General features: G+C 40.7%; 1 protein-coding gene across 1 annotated transcript in view; it reads left to right on the plus strand.

Moving 5' to 3' along the window:
- GOT2 (glutamic-oxaloacetic transaminase 2) overlaps positions 1-14381 on the plus strand; it is a 21845-nt gene extending 7464 nt beyond the window's left edge. The window contains exons 2-10 of the mRNA XM_079116984.1: positions 2913-3069; positions 4661-4789; positions 6078-6137; positions 6646-6807; positions 7027-7131; positions 8302-8452; positions 8860-9025; positions 11806-11956; positions 13249-14381. Coding sequence (XP_078973110.1) covers positions 2913-3069; positions 4661-4789; positions 6078-6137; positions 6646-6807; positions 7027-7131; positions 8302-8452; positions 8860-9025; positions 11806-11956; positions 13249-13371 — 1204 coding nt within the window. The 3' untranslated portion in view covers positions 13372-14381. The remainder of the gene's footprint in view (positions 1-2912; positions 3070-4660; positions 4790-6077; positions 6138-6645; positions 6808-7026; positions 7132-8301; positions 8453-8859; positions 9026-11805; positions 11957-13248) is intronic.
- The last annotated feature ends 9378 nt before the right edge of the window (positions 14382-23759 follow it).

The following is a 23759-nucleotide window of genomic DNA, read 5'->3' on the forward strand; positions in this document are numbered from 1 at the left end:
TACCATTTAAAAAAAAAAAAAAAAAAAAAAAAACTGAGGATGTAGCTTAGTGGTAGAGTGCCCATGAGTTTGATCCCCTGAATCACACCAAAAATTTTTAGTTACCTAAAATGTCTTAGAAATTGTCTTCAAGCTGACATGCTATAAAGTATAATTACTGTTTTCCAAAAGAATCTATTACCCCTGTCTAATCATGAGAAAAAAGTGAAATACCAATAGATCGACATCTTAACATATAGCCTAACCCCAGTATTCTTCAAAACCATTCAAGGTCATCAAAAACAAGGAGTCTGAAACTGTCCCAGCCAGGAGAAACCTAAGGAGACATGACAACTAAGTGTAATGTGGTATCCTAGAAGGAATTCTGGGACAGAATTAAGTAAAACTAAGAAAATCTGAATAATTAGTGGATTTAATAATGTATCTTTATGGGTTTCTTAATTGTAACAAATGTGCTATGCTAATATACAATGTTAACAGTGGGGGAAACTAGGAGTAGATAAACTATATGATTGATTTCCTATAACTCTAACCTTGTTCTAAAAAATCTATTAATAAGAGTATAAGTAGCTGGGCAAGGACACCTGTAATCCCAGCAACTCAGGAGGTGAGGTAGGAGGATTGTGAGTTCAAAGCCAGTTCCAGCAAAAGTGATGCGCTGAACTACTCAGACCCTGTCGCTAAATAAAAGGTAAAATAGGACTGGGGGTGTGGCTAGTGGTTGAGAGCCCTGAGTTCAATCCCTGGTTTTAAAAAAAAACTAAATGAAATATAAAAAAGGGCTAGGGATGTGGTCAGTGTTTAAGCATCCCTGGGTTCAATCCCTGGCACCAAAAACAAAAACTAAAGAATAGAAGTATATAATTACTATTGAAATTAGAAATTTGTCAGATTGGTTTAATGAAAATTTACATTTTTTATAATTTTAAACTTTTTTTTTTTACTGGAGACTAGAGGAGTGCTAACTGTGAGCTACATCTTAAGCCCTTTTTTATTTTTTATTTTGAGACAGACTCACTAATTTGCCCATTCTGGCATCAAACTTAAGATCCTCCCACCTCAGCTTTCTGAGTGGCTGGGATTACAGGCCTGTGCCACCAAACCCAGCAACATTGTTTTTCGTAAATGAGTTCAGAAACATTTTAGGAATTCAGGTTCACATAAATAAGTCTTTGATGAATAAGACTAGTTTAATTTTGATTTAATGAAAACAGCTGTGGCTTTTATGTATTCATGTTAAGTATAGTATAGCATGCATTTTATTCTATATGCTTTTCCTGAACATATACTGGTTAATTGATGAAATAAGATGAAAATCCAATTTAAAAGTAGTATGTTGAAAGAAATTTGTTTTCCTGTTTCCTGAGAAATTCAGGAATGTTTCCTACATTTATGTCTATAACTCAAACCTTTTATTTGAGACATATATTGTCTAATTTATCTGTATTCTCCAGAGATGGAAAGCATTTCACATTCAGGCACTCAAAGGTTTTTTTTGTTTTGTTTTGTTTTGTTTTTTTAACTTCTAAATTACTTACATACCAAGGTTATAGTTCTTCAGATACACATTTGGTTATAGGACCAGAGTAAGCAAAACAAAAAATTCAGGTTCGATTTTTCTTTTTTTTTTTTTTTCCTAAGCCAAAGAATTCCTAATTTATTTAAACGCCAAGTTTTAAAAGAAAACTGGACAAGACCCAACAAAGCAAATTCTGTTATTTCACACCCAACAAAGAATATCTCTCTGCCATCCTTCTACTGAGATCACACCCATTGCTGCTACAAAACAGGGCCTAGCTTATTGGCCATAATTGAACCAGAAACAAAATCCAAACAAACCAGGGAAAAATGGTATTTAAAAGTTCAATTGTGGGCTGGGATGTGGCTCAGTGGCAGAGTTCCTGCCTAACGTGTGTAATGCCCTGTGTTCAGTCCTACCAAAAAAAGCTTTATTGCATCTTGGGATTCACCCTCGGAGCCAAGAAAAGGTGAGGTCTGCTTCCCCAGCAGCCTAGCTCACCCGGCCCAGTCAGGGGGTTCCATTGGCATCCACAGGATGGTCTCCAAGACTGTTACAGAATGGTTATTTTGTCTTGTTTTGCTAAGGTAAATTCATGGCATACAAATACAAAATGATGACTGTCAAACATTTTAACCCTTTGAGTAATAATGGAGCCAGGAGGATGTTATAACCATTTCCTGCCAATTTTAAATTCCTAAACATCTAGCAACTCTGGCCTTCTTTTACCCCTACCATCTCGACCCTGGTTCTTGTCCTCATCTCTTTGTCTTGGGTAACCAGCTTCTCCGGGGACCCTCTGCATTCACCCTTACCACTCGTGATTCAGTACCCCACCCCAGGTTCATTCATTCTGTCACCCCCTCACCTGATTACCATCACCTTCAAACAACTTTAATGTTTATCCATGTGTCTCTACATCTGAGGCAGACCCCAGGGTGTTTAACAAGCATTCCTAACCTCGCTCTAACAAGTTTGAGAACAGGATAAATCCCAAGCCCCTGAGGGAGGCACATAATATTCTTGAACACCCCTTGCTTCTAATCCCATGTTTTACCACTATCAGCTTCTCACTGCCAGATTACTTGAAGTAATCTTTGAATGAAAATTCAGGTCAAGTTTAGGATGCTTTAAGAGCCTACACATGTACCCCTTCCTCCCCATAATGATCCAGATGCCCCCCTTTGCATCTCGTAGTGTCTTTGTTGAAATTATTGGTCTCTACTCTTTAAAGTGCTCTAAAGTCTTCTGCATTCTTAAATTATCCATACCTGTTACTGTACCCTGTGTGCAGTACGCAGACGTTTGTTGAAATGGATCTTTGGCAGAAAAAGACAGCTCTGCCCATGGGGGTCTTACCCAAGTGACTGAGACGAGGTGTTTATCATTTCAGCTCTTGGTGGGCCCATGTGGAAATGGGACCCCCAGATCCCATCCTGGGAGTCACTGAAGCCTTCAAGAGAGACACTAACAGCAAAAAGATGAACCTGGGAGTTGGTGCCTACCGGGACGACAGTGGAAAGCCTTATGTGCTCCCTAGCGTCCGGAAGGTGAGCTTGCCGTCCCCTCAGTGAGGCTGAGGGGGCACCTGACAGCCACAGAAAGAGTACCGAGTGGAACTCCACGGCCCTGGGCTTTCGTTCTGGCACTAACTGTGAATCGCTCAGGTTTTCTGGCTGTAGTCCTGTCTATAAAAATGAGAGGCACCATAGTGCATGCCTGTAATCCCAGTGACTTGAGAGGCTAAGGCAGGAGGGTTGCGAGTTCAGGGTCAGCCTGGGCAACTTAGTGATACCCTCCCTCAAAATAAAGAGGGCTGGAAATATAGCTCAGTGATAGAGCACCCCTGAGTTCAATCCCCAGTACTGAAGAAAAAGAAAAAAGAGCAGGGGCAGAGAGTTAGACCACACTGCCTTGTACAAGATTGAAAAACAGGCATAATGTCATATTTAAACCTGAGGATATACAGGAAGACCAAAAATTTAAACATTGTCTCTTGGCAAGAGGAAAATAGCCCTCTGTGCATGAGGGTTACTGTTATTATTTTGTTTTCTTCCATTGTTTGCCTTAGAAAAACTCTTGTACACAGATATACTCTGTCCATCTTTCCTGTTGCACTACAGGGTTTTGTTTTTTTTTTTTTTTTTCATTCATTCTTGAATTTTGTTATTTTTATTAGAAGTATTTCTATTAGTGACATGGTTTCTATTATAACTTTCATATAACTAACCCACTTAGAAGAAGTTTTAGAAATTATTCATGGCTGAGACTGTAGCTCAGTGGTGGAGTATTATCTGGCATGCGTGAGGCCCTGGGTTTGAACCCCAGCACCACCATAAAATAATAATTTATTTAGTAAACATAAGCTGTTGTTGGAAGCTGAAACACAACCAAGCACTAGTGTACCTTGCCGCCTTATCACTTCACCTTAGCCATATGAGACATAAAAACAGTTGTCCTGCTGGGCGTGGTAGCACACGCCTATAATCCCAGTGGCTCAGCAGGATCACAAGTTCAAAGTCAGCCTCAACAACTTAGTGAGGCCCTAAGCAACTCAGTGATACCCTATCTTTAAATGAAATATTAAAGGTTTTGGGCTGTGGTTCAGTGTTTAAGTGCCCCTGGGTTCAATCCCCAGTACAGGTGGAATATTAAATATATATATTTATAAATATATATTTAATATTATGTATATAATATATATAATATGTATATATATATACACACACATACACATATAGTTGTCCATCCATTTAACAGATGAGGAAAATGGGACTCAGGAAGGTTAAATAACTCATACAGGTAGTAAGGGACAGCCAGGCATCTGACTCTAAAGCATGAAACTATGTGGCTATGACTGTTAACTCTTGGAAGTTCTTAGGCTGGCATATATCTTGAAATGCTTCCCTTTCATCTTATATCTGCTTTAGCTGTCGCACCTAAACTTTGTCCTTGTGCGTTCCAGGAATGGCATTTTATGTTAAATAATAACCAAGAGAAACTCGCCCACAGAAAATCTGGAACATAGCAAGACCCCTTCTCAAAGCAAGATGACTTCCAGAATTTAACTGTAAAATATTAATTAACCATAATTCCAGATAGGGAGAAGAAACTAAGTAAATACATTTTTCTCTTGTCTAGGCAGAGGCCCAGATCGCTGCAAAAAATTTGGACAAGGAATACCTGCCCATTGGTGGACTGGCTGAATTTTGTAAGGCATCTGCAGAACTAGCCCTGGGTGAGAACAGCGAGGTGTTGAAAAGTGGACGGGTAAGCCAAGCAGACTCTGGCATTATACAGGGTCTACTTTTATATATAATAATTTTAATAAATGTAAAGTAATTTAAACATTTTAAAACAAATAGGAAAAGATTTGTACATATGTAGTGATTGAGGTGGCCACACTTGCTAATAAAGTTAAATTGGCAATCACTAAAGATTTCTTATAACACCAATTCTAAAAATGTACTAGTAATTCTAAAAAAGATGAGTTTGGCCCTACTTTTCTATTCGTATGCATATGTTATGTTCATTTTACATTAAATGTGCTTTAAAACTGCCTACCTGGCTCTAGTTTGGGGCCTACAATCAGTCCCCACACTCACATGCTAAGCTTCCAGCTAAGATAGGAAAAGCAGGTAAGAAACCAGCCACTGGTAGATTGTGGGAGGCAGAACCAATGTGGCTTTATCAATATCCCTGTCCCAGCCAGTTTGGGCATTGACAGAAAGAAGACCCATCTTTTATGTATACAAATATGTAACTAGCTGGGTGCAATTGTATGCACCTGTAATCCCAGTTGCTGGGGATCACAAGTTCAAAGCCAGCCTCAGCAACTTAGTAAGACCCTGTCTCTAAATAAAATATTAAAAAGGTCTGGGAATGTGCCTCAGTGTTTGAGCATCCCTGGGTTCAATCCCCAGTAAACCCCATCCCTAAGAAAAGTAACAATGAATCCCACCATTACATGTAATTATAATATACCTATTAAAAAATACAGGAAAATATTTTAAAAGATTAAAAAATAAAAACAAAACATAAGAGACCATGCTCACATGTGAACTTATGTGCATTGTAGTTTATTTTCTTTTGAAAAGTGCTTTTTAAAAAATATATTTGCATATTTTCTGGATAGGCCTGGGAGGAAGATAACATTTATAGGTTGGGAGTGTGGTTCAGTGGTAGAGCACTTGCCTGGCCTGTGCAAGGCCCTGGGATTGATTCCCAGTACCACAACTAAAACAAACTAATAGAACATGCAAACATCTTAATGTACTTACTGACTTGATTTTCAAGGAACCTTGATGTTCAGAGAATCATTTCATTTTATATAATTCTAGAGTAATGACTGTTCTTCATCTCTTATGCTTTTTTGTATAAATACTTCCTTTTGCATATTGGGGAGGAATTTTTGTGTTCTGGAAGCTTTCCATGTAACATGGATAATACTACCAGGCCATAAGGAATTAGCTTCTCAAGAACAAAGGCTACTGACTGAACAGAGTAGAGCCTCTTTGTTGGCTGGCCACATCACTAACCAATGGTGTCTCTCCAACAGTTTGTCACTGTGCAGACCATTTCTGGAACTGGGGCCTTAAGGGTTGGAGCCAGTTTTCTGGTGAGTCTGGAAACTCCTTCATAAAAGAACTTTTGAGGGCAGCAGGACTTCCTGTCATGTGTGTATTTGCTGACTCAAAAGTAGGTTTCCTCTTTCCAAGGAGTTGGCAGATTTCCTGTTCTGATTTTTAGAAGTAAAGTACCTTGGAGAAATTACATGGACGATATAACAATAAAAAATTAAGTTTATTGACCACATACTGTTGCTAGGGTGCTTTTGTATTTTAACTCATCCTGTAAGGGAAGTTCCATTAAGCTATATTGTAAGTGAAGAAAGTGAGGCCCAGATAGTCTGGCCATACAGCCAGGGTAACTGTCAGAGCCTTAATCACCCACACAGTCTTGCTGCTGAGTGCATCTCTCAATCATAGAGTTAAGCTGGGTTTCAGAAAAAAAAAAAAAATGTCCTCATGTCCTCTCAGGGAAATATGCTAATGTTCTTACCTCTTTCTCTCTCTCTCTCTCTCTCTTTTTTTTTCATTTTTCCATTCCCTTTCATCCCATCTTAGGAAAGATTTTTTAAGTTTAGCCGAGATGTCTTTCTACCCAAACCGTCCTGGGGAAATCACACACCCATTTTCAGGGATGCTGGCATGAAGCTACAAGGTTATCGATACTATGACCCCAAGACTTGCGGTTTTGACTTCACAGGCGCCATGGAAGACATTTCAGTAAGTGTAGCACTCGAGGTAGGAAGGTTAAAGAACAAAGAATAAACTTCCTTGTGGTCATTTCATGTCTCCCAGCTGGGTCCTAATATCTTAAAATACTTAGAATGGCTAATTCCCAGACCTCAGGATCTCTTTGTTACTTACCAAATGATAGTGAACCCATGGAACTGAGCTCCTTTAAAGCTGCAGAAGTCATCTCTTGGTTCTTTTTCTCTTTAGAAAATACCAGAGCAGAGTGTTATTCTCCTGCATGCCTGTGCCCACAATCCCACGGGAGTGGACCCTCGTCCTGAGCAGTGGAAGGAAATGGCATCTGTGGTAAAGGTGAGGAGGATGAACCGATTGGTGACAGTTCTATGTTTAATAACTAGCCTTGATTCTTAACTTGACAAAGTCTTAACAATAAGAATTAATTAACCTTGAGTCTGTACAAAATTTCTGTATAGGCAAGCTGCCAGGAAAGTTCTCCTCATCTGCATAATTAAAAGTTCTGAAATTGCTACAGGAGCAATTTTAACATATTTTGTTCCTTAGCCCAGATACAGTGAATTCTGATAAAACCAGTCATTGGCCCACCTGCACAACAGACTGCTGACCCAGGTGTCTGCTGGTGGTGCCCGTGGTTGCCCTGGTCAGTGGTTACTGGCACAGCCCTTACACTCTTTTTGTTTTTCCTCCACTGGTTCTTTCCTTGCCACTTTTCCTTGACATTGCCATTATCACTCCCAGAGTATAGCTGGCTATCAGAAAAGACATCCGAATTCCTACAGAGGAAGGATTAGTCTTACTCTCATTATCTTGTGTCCCCATTTTCAGTAAGTGTAGCACTTTTGTCATATCTAAGCGGAAGAAACCAGACACAGTGGTGCATGCCTATAATCCCAGAGTTCAAAGCCAGCCTCAGCAATTTAACAAGACCCTATTTCAAAATAAAAAATAAAGTCTGGGAATGTAGCTCAGTGGCAGAGCAACCGTAGGTTTGATCCCAATACCACACACACACACACACACACACACACACACACACACAAATCTAAGCTGCAGAGTGAGACAAACAGCATGCATAGCCTTTTCAGACGAGATTGGGCGCGTTCAGGGTGGTATGGCCGTAGATGCAAAGCCTTTTCAAAATGAGGTGGTTCTAATGAGGCCACCCTGTGAGTCTGTCAGAGTTAAATTAATCCCAGAAAAGTCTAGTGCTGGTCCTGTACTGACTAGACCAAACATAATTACCCAGACTCCTGTGGGCCTTAGAAGAGCCTTCTGTATGACTAAGCAGCATTCTGGGCACGCCGAAATTAAGATTCTTTACTCGGTGTCTTTTGAAGAATTTGTTGATATCCTAACTCTAGGAAAATGCCACACTGCCATCTGGGGAAGAAATAGGGTTGACTTTATCTGGGTGGGACAGGTGTGGTCCCAATAAGCACAAGTAACCACATAGGGCATCTGCAGATGGCTACCTAAAGCTTTGGTCTTCTCATTCCTTCCCAGAAAAAGAATCTCTTTGCATTCTTTGACATGGCCTACCAAGGCTTTGCCAGTGGTGATGGTAACAAGGATGCCTGGGCTGTGCGCCACTTCATCGAACAGGGCATTAATGTTTGTCTCTGCCAATCATATGCCAAGAACATGGGCTTATATGGTAAGCTAGAGGACCCAGTGTGCTATATGTTCTGATGAACTTGAGTTTGGATTGTGCATGTTTAAGTCCATGTCCCTCCTTACCTGGGGAGGAAAGATTGGTATAGTGGATTTTACAGATTTTCTTTGTCTTCTTCAGTGTCCTTGAATTCCTCCAGCAAAGAAAACTGATTACCATTTCTCTAAACAAAAAGTAACTAATATATGAGCCAAGAAAATAGATACAATGAAAAGAAATCTTGAATACTCGAACTTTCTGTTTGTCTCAATTGACCATTCTGTCTGTTGAAATTTTAATTTTATTTTTATGGTCCTTCTGATGAAAACAGATAATATTCAACAAACTTAATGATTTGCTTTAATATGTTAAATGGAAGAATTAGAAGACAAAATCCATTCTCTTTTCAGGCGAGCGTGTGGGAGCCTTCACTGTGGTCTGCAAAGATGCCGATGAAGCCAAAAGGGTGGAGTCGCAGTTGAAGATCCTGATCCGTCCCTTGTATTCCAACCCTCCTCTCAATGGGGCCCGGATTGCCTCTACCATCCTGACTACCCCGGATTTGCGAAAGCAATGGTAATATTCATTGCCACTCGCCAGCCATCTAGGTGTTCTGACCACAGCTCCTTCAGAGCTGGTTTAAATGGACTTCTAGTGACTCTTAGCACCTTTCAGGTTCCATATATGGAAAGGGTAAAAAGAAAGAAGTGTGCATTTTGTCCATAGAAATAAGAAACACATAATTCTGAAATGGCAGTTCCTCTTATTCTCTCATTCCTGTGTTTAGTAAAACTTGCCTTTCCCTAAAATCAAATTCAAATTGAAGTAGCATACATAGGAAAACTTCCTTCAGATCATATTTTAGTTTTTGTTTTGCAGGGCTAACAATCAAACCCAGGGCCTCGCACATTGTAGGCAAGCACTCTACCGCTGAGCTACATCCCCAACTCCCACACTTAGGGTTTTGTCCTAATAATAGCTAGCATTAAATCAATATTTCTTCATATTTTTTATTTTGATTATCTGTCATCTGAATCGCAGTACCTGTTCTCTAAATTAGTGTTCCTTAATCTTTTTGATCACATTCCACATAAAAAATGCATTTACTGCATGCCCCTGAATACATATTATATGTTCATGTACATGTAACTAAAATCTGTATTACAGAGGATTAAGCCCATGTGTGCTACTGAGCCCACTGAGCTACATCCCTAGTCCTTTCTATTTCCTTCTTTAATTTTGAGACAGGGTCTCACTAAGGCTGGCCTGGAATTTATGATCCTCCTCCCTCAGCCTTGAGTTGCTGGGATTACAGGCATGCACCACTGTGCCAAGCAGATTTTTATCTTAATGTGTGCATTTCAGTACACATTTGAGAATCTGTAGTGGACAGAGATGACAGACACTGTGCTAAAAGATGACCAGAACACCCAGAGGTTTAGAATCCAATGAGAAAGATGCACATGTAACTTTTTATTTTTTTTAGTTGTCAATGGACCTTTTATTTTACAGATTTATGTAGTGCTGAGAATTGAACCCAGTGTCTCGACACATGCTAGGCAAGCACTCTACCACTGAGCTAAAACCCCAGCCCCACATGTAACTTGGATAAAAGACAGAATGGAATACTGACTATAAGAAGTTGAAGATGTAGTGAGGACTGTGTGTGAGCTATGCCTTGAGAGAGGAGAGAAATGAAAGGACAGGGAAACTGGGCAGAAAGATCTGCCTGTGAAAAGGCAGAGAGGGGACATGGTTTGTGCAGAGTATACCTAAAAAGTTCCATGTGGTTTCTGCAGTGAAAAGACCGAGTGAGAGGAACTTAGAAGCAGCAAAGCTGAGGAGGTAGGGCCAACAAGGAGGCACCTTCACTGATACTGTGAAGTGGGCTAGAGCTTGGTGTGGAGACCTTGCCTAGCATGCATGAGACCCTGGGTTCTATCCCAATACAACAAAATAAGAAAAAGCATAGATAATCCACTGAGCCACATCCCCAGTCCTTTTTTTTTTGTTTTGTTTTGTTTTGTTTTGAGACAGGTTCTTGATAAGTTATAGAGGCCAGTCTCAAACTTGTGATCCTCCTGCCTTAGCCTTCTGAGTTCCTGGGATTACAGGTAATCATCTCTACCAGCCCAGGTACCAAATCTTGAAAAGTTTCACTGAGTCAGAAAAAAACATACCTAGGACTCTTATTTGACCTTTTAATTGACAGTTCATAACCTGTGTTCTAGGCCTGGGTAACATGGTCCTAGAGAGATGGTTTAGGAAAGCAAACACAACACCAGGAAGGTAAACTATAAATGCCATTTCTATGATCCAATTAATAACCGCTGACAAGAATTTTCCACGAAGTCATAGGAATGGAATATAAGGATAAATTTTAAGAAAAAAGACTGTTCAAAATCAAGTGGACTGTGTAGGATGCAGTGGCCCACACCTGTAATCCCAGGAGGCTAAAGCAGGAGGATCACCAAGTTGAATCCAGACCTTGTATCAGAATACAAAAGGACTAGTAATATAGCTCAATGCAATGATAGAGAATCCCTGAGTTCAATCTCTACTGCCACAAAAGAAAAAGAATCAAGTGGTGTGTTCTGCAGTCCCCAGAACAAATTCCGCTTTCTTCTCTTTTAGCATAACACTCTTAACGTTAGTGGGCCTTGTTCCTTAGCTGATTATTTATGGGTTTGGCTCCTATCATCCTCTGTTAGCTCTTATAAGCAAGGGCCATTTCTCAGTCCTTGTACATAGCACAAGCCTTGACTTATTGTAGGTTCCCAATGCATTGTCTTCATTGTGAAACAGAAATGTTTGCTCCACCTGTGTTAAGTAAGATAAATGTCACATTTTGTTTAACCCACAGCTTTTGCCTTGGTCTTCCTAAGTTCTTGAGTGATACCGTCACTTGCCTTAATATTGAAGTGTGTTAACTATTTTAATTGCCTGATCAAAGAAACCTTATAATTTAAAATGGAATGCTATAGCTGGGCATGATTGTGCACGCCTTTATTCCTAGCTACTTGGGAGCTAAAGCAGAAGGATCATAAGTTCAAGAACAGTGAGAGCAACTTAATGAGACCCTGTCTGAAAATAAAAGTTAAAAAATAAGGAAGCAGGGGTGATGATGTGTGTCAGTGATAGAGTTCTTGCCCAACATATGCGAGGCCCTGGGTTCAACCCCCAGTACCAAAATGGGGGGAAAAAAAATGCTACAAAATAGTTTACTTCCCTGGCCAATGACATCATGTGACTGAGTCAAGGACTAAGAATTGAGGCAAACAGGAGAGGAAATCAAGGAAGGTAAAAACACTGTTGGTGACTAGTCAAATGAGCTTCCTCTTGGGGTCTCCTTACAGGTTGCAGGAAGTGAAAGGCATGGCCGACCGCATCATCAGCATGCGGACCCAGCTGGTCTCCAACCTCAAGAAGGAGGGCTCCACCCACAACTGGCAGCACATCACTGACCAGATCGGCATGTTTTGTTTCACGGGCCTAAAACCTGAACAGGTGAGTGGACTCTAATTTCTCCACTTGACTGGTGGATCGGTCCTTGTAAACCAGAAGAATTCCACATAGGTCACCTGCATGATCAGGGTTACACTGAAAATGGCTATCTTGGAGCCCTTTTAGGTGAAGTTAACATGTAGCTTTCATGTGTTTTGGGTTTTGTTATTTTTGTTTCAGTATTGGTGATTGAACCCAGAGCCTCACACATGTAAGGTAAGCACTCTACCACTGAGCTACATCTTCAACATCCCCAACCCTTTGTTTTTTTGATACTAGGATTTGAACCCAGGAATTCTGCACCACCACTGAGCTACATTCACAGTTCTTTTTATTTTTAATTTTGAGATGGCCTCACAAGGTTGCTGTGGCTGGCGTCAAACTTGTGATCCTTCTGCCTTGGCTTCACAAGTTGCTTAGATACAGGCATGCACCACTGCACCTGATCTTTTTTTTTAAAAGACAGGGTCTCACTAAATTGCCCAGAGTGGCCTTGAATTTAGAATCTTCCTGCTTCATCCCCCTTGATATCTGGGATTACAGACATGAGCCAATAACATTGTTTTGAGATGGAGTCTCATTGTGTTGCACAGGCTGGTCTAGAATTGGACTCAAGTGATTGTTCCATTCTTCCATCTTAGCCTCCTGAGTAACTGGGACTACAGGTGTGCACCCACGTGCCTGGCCTGTTTTGTTGTTGTTGTTTTTAATTGCTTACCTATCTGTATCCCCCATGAGACCGCTTACTTCTGAAGCCCACATAACTCAACATTTTGGGGTTTTTTAGTTTCAGTTTTTATTCTTGGGTTTTTGAGGTTCTGGGGATAAAGTGCAGAGCCTGTGCATGCTAGGAAGCACTCTTCCACTACTTCACACCCCTAGCCCACACAGGGGTTTTGATTGCTCATGACCACTGCTGGTTCTCCAAGGAAGGGTAGGAGAAATGGCTGTTCATAGCTGAATCTGGTTCTGTGCTTCATATGATGTTGTTTGTTTGTTTGTTTGTTTTGCTTTTTGGTGCTGGGGATTGAACCCAGGGCCTTGTGCTTACAAGGCAAGCACTCTACCAACTGAGCTATCTTCCCAGCCCCTGTTTGTTTGTTTTTTTTTTTCCCCACCTGTTCCACCTCAGAATTCATCATATCTTCTTAAGCTGGTTCACTGAGTCTGGGAATAGGGCAAAAGTAAGTGAGAAAATAGAGCTGTTATTTTCCCATTTTAACAAGTTGGCTGTTGTGCTGTGCCAAACCTGGGAAAATTCCCTGACCAGTATCCAAACTGTTTTCTCTCCACAGGTGGAGCGACTGACCAAGGAGTTCTCCATCTACATGACAAAGGATGGCCGCATCTCTGTGGCAGGGGTCACCTCCAGCAACGTGGCCTACCTTGCCCATGCCATCCACCAGGTCACCAAGTAATTTCCCGGTGCGAGAACAGAGACAACCTTTCTGTCGTCAGCCCCTGCAGTTGTGAGACTCACATGCAGGATGAGGGAGGGTGGATGGTGGTGAGTGATCATTTCTTTCAACCACAGTGCAAAACACTCAGTGATTGGATGTATTTCTCAGAAAAGAACATGTAGTGAATAGGGCAGAGGCATCCATGGCTGGTGTCTGGAACTCTGTGGCTTTAAACCAAACTCTCCCCATCCTTTTATTCCAACTTTTCTGAACGAGTTTACATGTATAAGAAAGTCACAGTACCAAAAACCTGTCATGACATTGCAATATTTCAGAAGCTTTAACTGAAGCACTGTATGGTGTAAGGGGGTCCTCTGTGGATCCAGCATGAGACACAGCTCATGCTGAGTTCTGTCATAAACAGTCAACCTCACATTTGTCCCCCCATGGTGGAGAGTCCTTATCAACAGACCATATTGCACAAATTGTGCTTTACAAAAACCAATGTGTCTGTTGCAACTGCAGCAAGGAAAATAATAGATTCTGTTTCCTGTCTTATTTAAGAAAAAAATGAAAATCTCTTTGCTGTTCTTTTCTTTAACACAAAGATCTACTAGCCCATTCTACTGCTTGATTAACCATGAACCCCATCCTATTAAGATGTATTTAAGATGAAGAACATAATTTTCTGCTCATGCCATACCCTCTTGCTCTTGGCAAAGAAGAGTGGAGAGTAGGGAACTGCACTTTATGTTGGCATCCTCGTCAATGACTGTGTAATTGTCTCCCCTTGGGATGCTGCCTCTGCCCACAGACCTTTTCCTTCATTCCTTGTGGTTGTGCAGCCACTAAGCTCACATCGTGAGTCGGGCAACACAGGTTAGAATCAGAAAGGAGATACTCTGAGTTTTGTGTGCTGCCAGCCAGGCTTAGGCTTCACCCTTGGAAAGATAACCACCATCTGCTCTAATCATGTAGACTTACTGCAGCTTGGTTTCTCTGTTACAATAAAATTACTGTAGATCCAACCACTGTCTACCTTTTTCTTTAATGGGAGGAAGGGGTAAGGAGTCATTATATATTCCAGAAATCTAGAGTCACAGACAGCGGACTGTAAGCCCAAAAGATGTGTTAGTGGTCCCAAATGCTGACAGAAGCACATCTTTTTCTTCATCATGCCATTGAGGTAAGCCAGCCCAAAGATGTTGAGAATCCTATAGATACAGGCAAGGGATGGAGGGGAGGTGACGGCTTCAAATGTCTTCAGAGCCAAGGAGGTAATAGATAAAAAGTGGAAACTGGGTGGAAGTCATGATCAGCCCTTATCCACAGTGGAGGAGCAGTAGGGAGTGGCAGCTGTGAACATGAAAACCCTGGGTTGCAGGTCCTAAATGTTAAAGGGAAAAATGAAAAGCCTTATTTTTAAAAATTGGCAACAAAAAAAAAGTTGACAAATAATTCGGTATTTTAAAAGTGATTCATAAGCAAGGTGCAGTAGATTGCTGGTCTGCAGGCTGTCAGCAGGTGTCTAGCAGTGGCATCTGCTTGGCATCTGTCCTGCCTATGGTATTGTGTCCACTTCTGCTTAGTGCCAGAGGCCATTCAAGATGGGTCAGAGAAGCAGTGGAGCAGGGTTCAGGCCCAGAGGCCATCTGTCTGGGAAGGGAACACAGGCTCAGCATGTGTTTGTCCCTTGCTTCAGACTCCTGAGGGCCAGTGCAGCAGGAAGAGTCACTCCTAACCCTTTGCTCTTCTGGATTCCTGTTACTGATGGATGCACCGGGGTGGTGAAAGGATAAGTGAACAGACTGCTTCACTGGATGTCTCTTAAAGTATCTTAAAACTGAAAAGTAAACATATTAGCCACTTTGGAAAGGAAGCACCTGCCTAGATAAGGAGAAACTGCTTTAAATTCTCTTGTCTGGAGCAAGAATGGCTGAAAGTTGGGTCCCAAGACCTCAACTAACTAGAAAACTTGACCACCCTGCTAACTTTGTTTTAAACATAAGGGTTGCTGCTCGCTGTGCACTGAGCCCCATTCCTCATATGATGTATGAACCTTGATTTTCTCAAAAGTCCAGGCCATTTGCCTACAACCCTTTCCTAGTTTCCTAGTCTGGGTCTAAGGTGTCTAATGTTCTCCAACTTAATGGAGAAGGGTAGTTGGCCCAGACTAGTTTCCAAAGCGAGATTGTTCATTAAAAATATTTGTTGCAACCAGGTATGGTGGCACATGCCTATACTGCCAGCAGCTAGCTGGGGAGGCTGAGGCAGGAGGATTACAAGTTCAAGGCTAGCCGCAGGAACTTAATGAAACCCCCATCTCAGAATGCAAAGGACTGGGGATTTAGCTCAGTGGTAAAGAACCTCTATGTTCAATCTTTTTTTTTTTTTTTTTTTTTCAGTATACAAAATGATATCAATTTTACTTATAAATTTTGATGTAAAAATTCTAAATAAAATATCAAGTCCATGAATAAATAAAAAGAATATAACATGAAAATGGTTTTTATTTTATCCATTAATATAATTCAATACATTATAAACAGGGGCTCCTTTGAAATCATTTTTTCTCTCCTTCCCTTTTGCATTTCCAGCTGGGTTCAATCAAACCAAAAAAAAAAAAGTATGTGTGTGTGTGTGTGTGTGTATTTGTTGCAGTGCTAGGGAATGAACCCAGGACATTATGCATGCTAGCCAAGTACTTAATCACTGCGCATGCCTCCAGCCACCCCTACTTTTTTTTTTTTTTTTTTTTTTTTTTTTTAAAGAAAAGCAATTATGGTGGTGCATGCCTGTAATCCCAATGCCTCTGGGAGCATTCATAAGAGTTCAAGGCCAGCCCCAGCAACTTGGTGAGGCCCTAAGCAACTCAGTGAGACTCTGTCTCTAAATAAAATGTTTTTAAAAGAGCTGGGGATGTGGCTCAGTAGGTAAGTGCCTCTGGGTTCAATCCCCAGTTAAAAAAAATAAAAAGACTTTCTAGAACTGGAGATGTAGCTCAGTGGTGGAGCACTAGCCTGGCACATCCTAGACCCTGAGGTGGATATCTAACATTGGAAAAATAAAATAAAACTTCCCAGGTGATTACATTTGACTGATCAATGGACCAACCATTAAGAGCTATTAGACTAAACTGCCTCAGGCTCACATCTAAACAACCAAGTCCGGCCTACTGGACCAGCTTGAGAATTTTGTTTTAAAACTTTTTCTTCTGGGCTATGGATTTTTTTTTCATAGAAATTGTGACTTAGCCGTGCACAGTGGCACACACCCATAATTCCAGCGACTTGGGAGGTTGAGGCAGGAGGATCACAGATACAAGGCCAGCCCTCAGCAACTTAGCAGGGCCCTAAGCAATTTAGTTGAGACCCTGTCTCAAGATAAATTTAAAAAGATCTGAGAATGTAGTGCAGTGGTAAAGCACCCCTGGGTTCAATCCCAGTATGAAATAAAGAAATTATTGGTTTATTTATATTTAGTGGTAACTGAAAAGCCAATTTTTCTTTTTCAAAATGATACAAAAATGTTAAATACTATTTTTTCTCAATGTTAGCACTATTATATATTTGTACTAAAAAGTAAGAAAAATTGGGGGCTAGAGTTGTAGCTCAGTGGTAGAGCACTTGCCTGGCATGCATTGAGAACCCTGTGTTCAAGCCCCGGCACTGGGAGCAGGGGAAGAAGGCAATTTCTCAGAAAGTGAAAAATTCCCCAAAGGTCTATCACCTGGAGATAACAGTTGGCTGTACTAGATGGCCTTGCATTGATTTTCCTATGCAAATATTTATGTGGTAGAAATTGTATTGTTTATGTACTTCTGTATCCTGCTTTTTTCACTTAACATGTTATATGCCTTTTCCCCATAAAATAAAAAGAACTTAAGTGTTTTTCAAAGGGCTGCTTCGGTGCATTGCTTAGCTTTACTGTAATTTATTCAATTTCTTATGACAGGCCTTTTCCAGTCTTCAGCATTAGAAATAATGCTGTAGTAAATGGCCCTGTACTTGTGTCAGTTGATGCACAGCAAGTACACCTGAAGAATTAATTTGTACTGCTCGAATTGCTGAGGCAATAAGGTATGTACGTTTTGGAGATGTTGTCTCACTCTCCCACCACATAGGGGTTGGGTTTCCTCCTAGAAGCAGTACACTATGATTGACCTTTGCCTGCCTGAGGTGAAATTTTACATCTCAGCATAGTTTTCATGTGCATTTCTCTTGAGGGAAGATTAAGCATTTTTCATTCTGTCTTTCAATTTTCTATTGAAATGCTGGTTATCATCAATTTCAGGAGATCTTAGGGATAATAGTCATTTATGTAGGAGTTGTAATTGTTTTGATTCTTGTTTTACAAAGAAACAAATTTTATGAAGACAAATGTGGTAGCATGTGCCTATAGCCCATCAAGGAGGCAGAAACCAGAGGATCATGTGAGCCCACAAGGTCAAGGCCAACCTGGGTAACCATAAAAAATATAAAAAGTATTCTATAAAGCAAATTTAGCCAGGCATGATGTCGTGCGCCTGTAATCCCAGAAGCTAGGGAAACTGAGACGAGGATTGTGAGTTCAAAGCCAGCCTCAGCAACTTAGCGAGGCCCGAAGCAACTCAGCAAGACTCTGTCTCTAAATAAGATACAAAAAAAGGACTGAGGATATGACTCAGTGGTTAAGCACCCCTGCATTCTACCCCAGTATTAAAAAAAAGAGCATATTTAGACATAGTAAAACCCCTGATTAGCCACTTGTGCAGTGATGTCTAGACATTTTTTAACAGTACTTCCTCAGACACTACATCCTTCTTCTCAAAATGCACATATTTCCATTATTTGCTCAGCATGTAAGAAGATCATAGATCCTGATACACAACCGAGACCAGTTCACTCATCTGGAAGAATAGGTTCCCTTTCGTGATTTAAGTCTGCTGCTTGGAAGGTTTAATGCAGTGAAATCCTCCTACATTATTAGGGAGCAAGTATCAAGTGGTGGTAGCAGCACAAACTCTGGAGTCAGATACTAATTATGTGGCCTGGTCTGCAGAGCACTACACCTTGTTTTTGCTGCCTGTATACCAACTGTCATTAGATTCCTTATTTAAACCTTGTGGTTTCAAGAAATAGCCACTATTTTGCAGCACCAACCCAGGACCTGGCACGTTCACCTCCTGCCCACAATTTCCAGTTTTATACAAAAGCAAATCAAGCATTGATTTGCCCATAATCACATAAACTGCACACAAATCTAGGGTCTTATTACACTAAATGTATACTCTGCTTAAAATCTGTGTTCTGCTTCTATGAACCCCCTCAAAGCTTCAACCCTTTGGCAATATCCACAATCATTTGCAAGCTAACAACTACCTAATTCCTCTAGATTCAATTAGAATCTATTGATTTAATTAGAATCAATTGCTTTCCAAGCAATGAGAAGTAGGGTTTTAAGATCATTCAAAAGCTGTGTACAAAAGCACAACCCTGAAACTGGGTCTTAACATTTGTCTAAAATGGGACTAGAGACCAACCAAGCACGTAAAACTCACTATATTATATAACTCAATAGTGGGATGGATTAACAATCCCTAAAATCTGGGGAAGTTTGAAAGCAAACTCCCTTTTTTTTTTTTTTTCTTTTTTCTTTTTGCGGTGCTGGAAAGTCAACCAGGGCCTCATGCATGCCAAGCAAGCACCCTAGCACTGAGATGTACCCTCAGCCTCCTCCCTGTCTTTATTTTATGTAGCTAGATGTGCTCTTCAACATGACCTCTTAGGGCAAAGAAGAGAATTTGACAAAATACATGCAACTCTTAGTTTCTGTCAAGAAATAACACATAGCACATCCACTCAAATTTCATTGCCCAGAGCAATTTGCATGGTCAAGCATAAGGACAACAGGACAGAGAACTCTCATCCTCCCTCAGGGAAGTTCATTAAGTATTTTAGAACAGGCCACAACAAGCCACCACACAGGAAGAGGAGAGCCCAGAATGGCACAGACTAGACCAAGGTGAGGAAGGCACTAGAAGGAAACCCCTGCCAAGCCCTGGAGACACCAAGTTTCCTAGGAGGAACCAACGGGCCCTTTATGTAAGAACTGGATTTGGCTTAGAAAATGCAGAAGAAAAGAAGCTGAAGGAGTGCCATCTTTGCCACCATGCTGCAGGATGCAGAATCGGTGTTTGTAAACGGCCCCAGCTCCTCCCAGCAATTGCTGATCCTGAAGAGGAGGAAAGGCACAGGATTTCACTGCAGACGCACAACCCTGTGTTGCACAGGACCTCACTGTGTTGGACCCAGAGGTGTGTTTCTGCCAGTCCTGAGCTTGGCCCCCCAGCCCCTGCCCCACTGATACTGCCTTCATTCAAAGATAAATACAACCTGAAAAGAAATCAGCATGTACTCATTTGGATGTTAAATAAAAAGAATGAATTTGGATACCCACACACACACACACTTGACCACACATCCAAAGATGAATTAAAGATGAATCACAGATGAAATGTGGTGTACCAATAAGCCTAGGGAAGAAAAAAGAATATTTTCAAAATTTGAGGCAATTCAAAAAAACCTAACACCAAATAACCCCATCAATAAATGGGCTAAGGAAATGAACAGACACTTCACAGAAGATATACAATCAATCAATCAACAAACATGAAAAAATGTTCATCATCTCTTGCAATTTGAGACATGCAAATCAAAGCTACTTTAAGATTTCATCTTGCTCTGGTCAGAATGGCAATTATCAAGAATACAAGCAATAGTAAGTGTTGGCCAGGATGTGGAGAAAAAGGCACACTCATACATTGCTGGGTAGGACTGCAGCTTGGTACAAGCATTATGGAAAGCAGTATGGAGATTCCTAGGAAAACATGGAATGGAAGCACCATTTGACTCAGCTATCCCACTCCTCAGTTTATACCCAAAGGACTTAAAATCAGTATATGACAGTAATGTAGCCACATTAATATTTATAGCAGCCCAATTCACAATAGCTAAACGAACCAAAGAGGCCCTTCAACAGATGAATGAGTAAAGAAAATGTGGTACATATACACAATAGAATATTACTCAGCCTTAAAGAAGAATGAAATTATGGCATTTGCAGGTAAATGGATGCAACTAGAGAATATCAGGCTAAGTGAAATAAACCAATCTCCAAAAACCAAAAGCCAAATATTTTCTCTGATAAGCAGATGCTGATCCATAGTGGGGGGTGGGTAGGGAAGGAAATTTGAATTATGCAGAGGGGAATGAGGGGAGAGGTGGGCAGGTTGGGAATGGGAAGGACAGTAGAATGAGACAGACATTATTACTCTATATACATGCATGAAAAAAATAAATTAGAAAATAATAAAATATAAATAAGTAAAAAACTTGAGGCAAATATTCTTAAACAGGACACAAAAAGCACTGGCCATAATTGGACTTAATCAAAATTAAATATTCTTACTCAACAGAGGAAACCAATAAAGGAGTAAAGGGGCAGTTTGTAACGAGAAAACATTAACAATACATATAACGCGCACTAGAACCCAGGTATATAGGGAACTCCCACAATTCAATAAGAATCCAGTTTCTAAAATGAACAAAAGACTTCAACAGGCACTTCATAAAAGAGGATAGCCAAAAAGCAAAAACATATCCAAAGTTTACAAAAAACATGTTCAAAATCATTCAACAAACTAAAGCCACCAGGAGATACTACTGTGCGTCCACCTCTCGTCACACGCCCAGCATGGGTGAGAGAAAGGGTTTCTGTTGGAGAGGTGGGCTGGCTGTAAATTAATTGCTAACAAACTTATTTAATAGAAAAAAATCATAGGAGACCATTATCTTTTGAATCAGGAGGTGTGACGAATTGAACCAGGCTAGGGATCTGGCTCTAAGATGGAAGAGCCATACAGGTAAAAGGGGGACTGGGAAGAGCTTCTTCCAGGAGAAAGAGGACGGGTGGAGTTAAAGAAGCCATTTTGCTCTAGCGGGTCATTGGCACATCTAGGACATGCAAATTCCAGCAGTGAGCCACTCTCCAGGGAAACCACACAGAAACCACATACTTCAGACCATCTGAAACAGCCTCTCATGGCTGTCAGTTCCTGACCCTGGGTTCAATTCCCAGTACCAAAGAAAAGAAGGAAGGAAGAGGGAGGAAAGAAGGAAGATATCTTATGTCTCGCTCAGGGTGATGCTTACAAAAGTGAATACATTAAGTAAGAATGTATCAGACTGTGTGGAATTTGATGAGTGTGTTTTACACTACGTATTTTGCACTTCAATTTTTAAGAAAATAAGCTTCAAAAAATAAAAACTTGATAAGCCAGTCACGGTGGCACACGCCTGGGACTTGGGAAACTGAGGCAGGAAGATTACAAATTCAAAGCCAGCCTCAGCAATTTAGCAAGGCTCTAATCACTTAGCAAGACCCTGTCTCAAAAAATAGGAAGGGCTGGGGATGTGGCTCAGTGGTTGAGCACCCCTGGGTTCAATCCCTGGTTAAAAACAAAAACAAAAACAAAGAAAGAAAAGAAAAATGGGAACGGGGAAAACAAGAAATGAGAACATCAAAACAAGGGAGACTATTGCCACAGAGAAGATCTAACTTTTAGCCATAGATTTCCACATATATTCAAAGTACAAAAAGACAATTATTCAAAGCAGAAATTCACCGAAGAAAAAGAGAGTAAAAAGGGTTTAAATGTGCTGGCAAAACTTAGGAAATAAGTGAAAGATAAAAGCCAAATCACAGAAATGATGGTCATATTCACACAAGTAGAAATTTGCTGTCATCTCCTGCGGGGGCGCCCGGCATATAGAACTCATGCCAAGGGAGTGTGCCTGGCGGATAACAGTCCATGCCAGAGGTTGGAAACTTCCTCTGGAAGATGTTGGCAAGGACTCGTCGTAAGTTGGGCTCTGCTAAGGCTTTCCCTGGAAGACGCTGGCAAGGACTCGTCGTAAGTTGAGTAAAGCCGGAGCCCCTTCTTCAAAATATTGACTTTTTCCCTTTCTTGTCTTTCTAATGGAAACTCACCTTGCTACAGTGAGTGATTATGCTCAATAAAGCTTCTCAGTTGAGGGATGGTAGGAACACAAACAATTCACAGGAGTCAAATCATTTCCAACAAAATAAGTTCTATTGATTACACTAAACACTAATTTTCCTATGGGGAACGGTGAACATTCTGAAGCAACATGTCTTGTGATATTTTTGTTAGCTTTTACAAGACTTCCAATTATCTAGTTACCCGTAAGTGATTTTCTTTAGTCTCTATGATTTAAATACCTGTTACATTTAGTTCCCTCTATAAAGTAATAACCTTTCAATAGAAGTACACTATATTTAGTTCTAATAGAAAAGCCTTAGTTCTTTTAAAGATAGAGATTTTGTTTTAAAGTTAATGGCCTAGCTCTTAATAGTATTGTGTGATTTACTATAGCTTAGGCATGTGATTAGGGTCATAGTAGAAGGTTACTGGAGGTCATAGTTTATCACAGTAACAGGAGACTGGGTAAAGGTTAAATTTTAAAGAAAAATGTGCGTCAGCCTGTTCTGTAGGTTTCGGGTCAAGAAGAGCCCATTACGGAAAAATGTTAAGTGAGATGGGTGTGCCAGATGACGCCAGTTGGCTGGCTTTACGAACCTAATTTCTGTTATCTATTGAAACTTCTAAAGAAGTGCTTTCTTTATGTTTGATCACAAGATATTTTTGGTGGTGGGAGCAAGGGTATATAAGCTGTAAAGGAGTTCAATAAAGTTGTCAGCATTCCAACACTGACCCGAGTCCGTGTGGTTTGCTGTCCATCGCCGACGCTGCGCCGCCTAATCTATTGGGGGCTTTTACATTTCAGGCCATTAGGGACCCTTGGACTCTGCTGCTAGGGCTGGTCCCCGGCAGTTTGGCGCCCGAACAGGGACCTTATTGGTAAGTGTCTTACTCTTTTCTTTTGTTCTTTTCTTTTCTTTTCAGGCGGTTGGCAGCTAGGATACTGCCCGGGGAGCCGCGGTCCCCTCAGTAACAGAGACTGAGAAAGAAAGGGCAAGGATTGGAAAGGATGGGTAATACAGAATCTAAAGAGAGAACTTTATTTCTTGATATAGCAAAGCATTTATTAAAGAAAAGAGGTGTTACTGTAAGTTCTGCACAATTACGTCACTTTTTTCAGTTTATACAGGAATGTTCACCATGGTTTCCAGACAGAGGCGCTCTTGATTTAAAAATATGGAAACAGGTCAATCGTGATATGAAAAGTTATTATAAGTTATATGGAAATGAGAGAGTTCCTAAGGATGCTTTTGCATTATGGGGTTTATTTAGGGATTGTTTTGATACAAAACCACCAGCTGAGCAATTGGAACGAAAATTACTGTTGTCCCCGACCAGTGATCAGGAGCTTACTAATGATCAG

This window comes from Sciurus vulgaris (assembly GCF_902686455.1).
Source record: "Sciurus vulgaris genome assembly, chromosome: 17".
Classification (NCBI taxonomy): domain Eukaryota; kingdom Metazoa; phylum Chordata; class Mammalia; order Rodentia; family Sciuridae; genus Sciurus; species Sciurus vulgaris.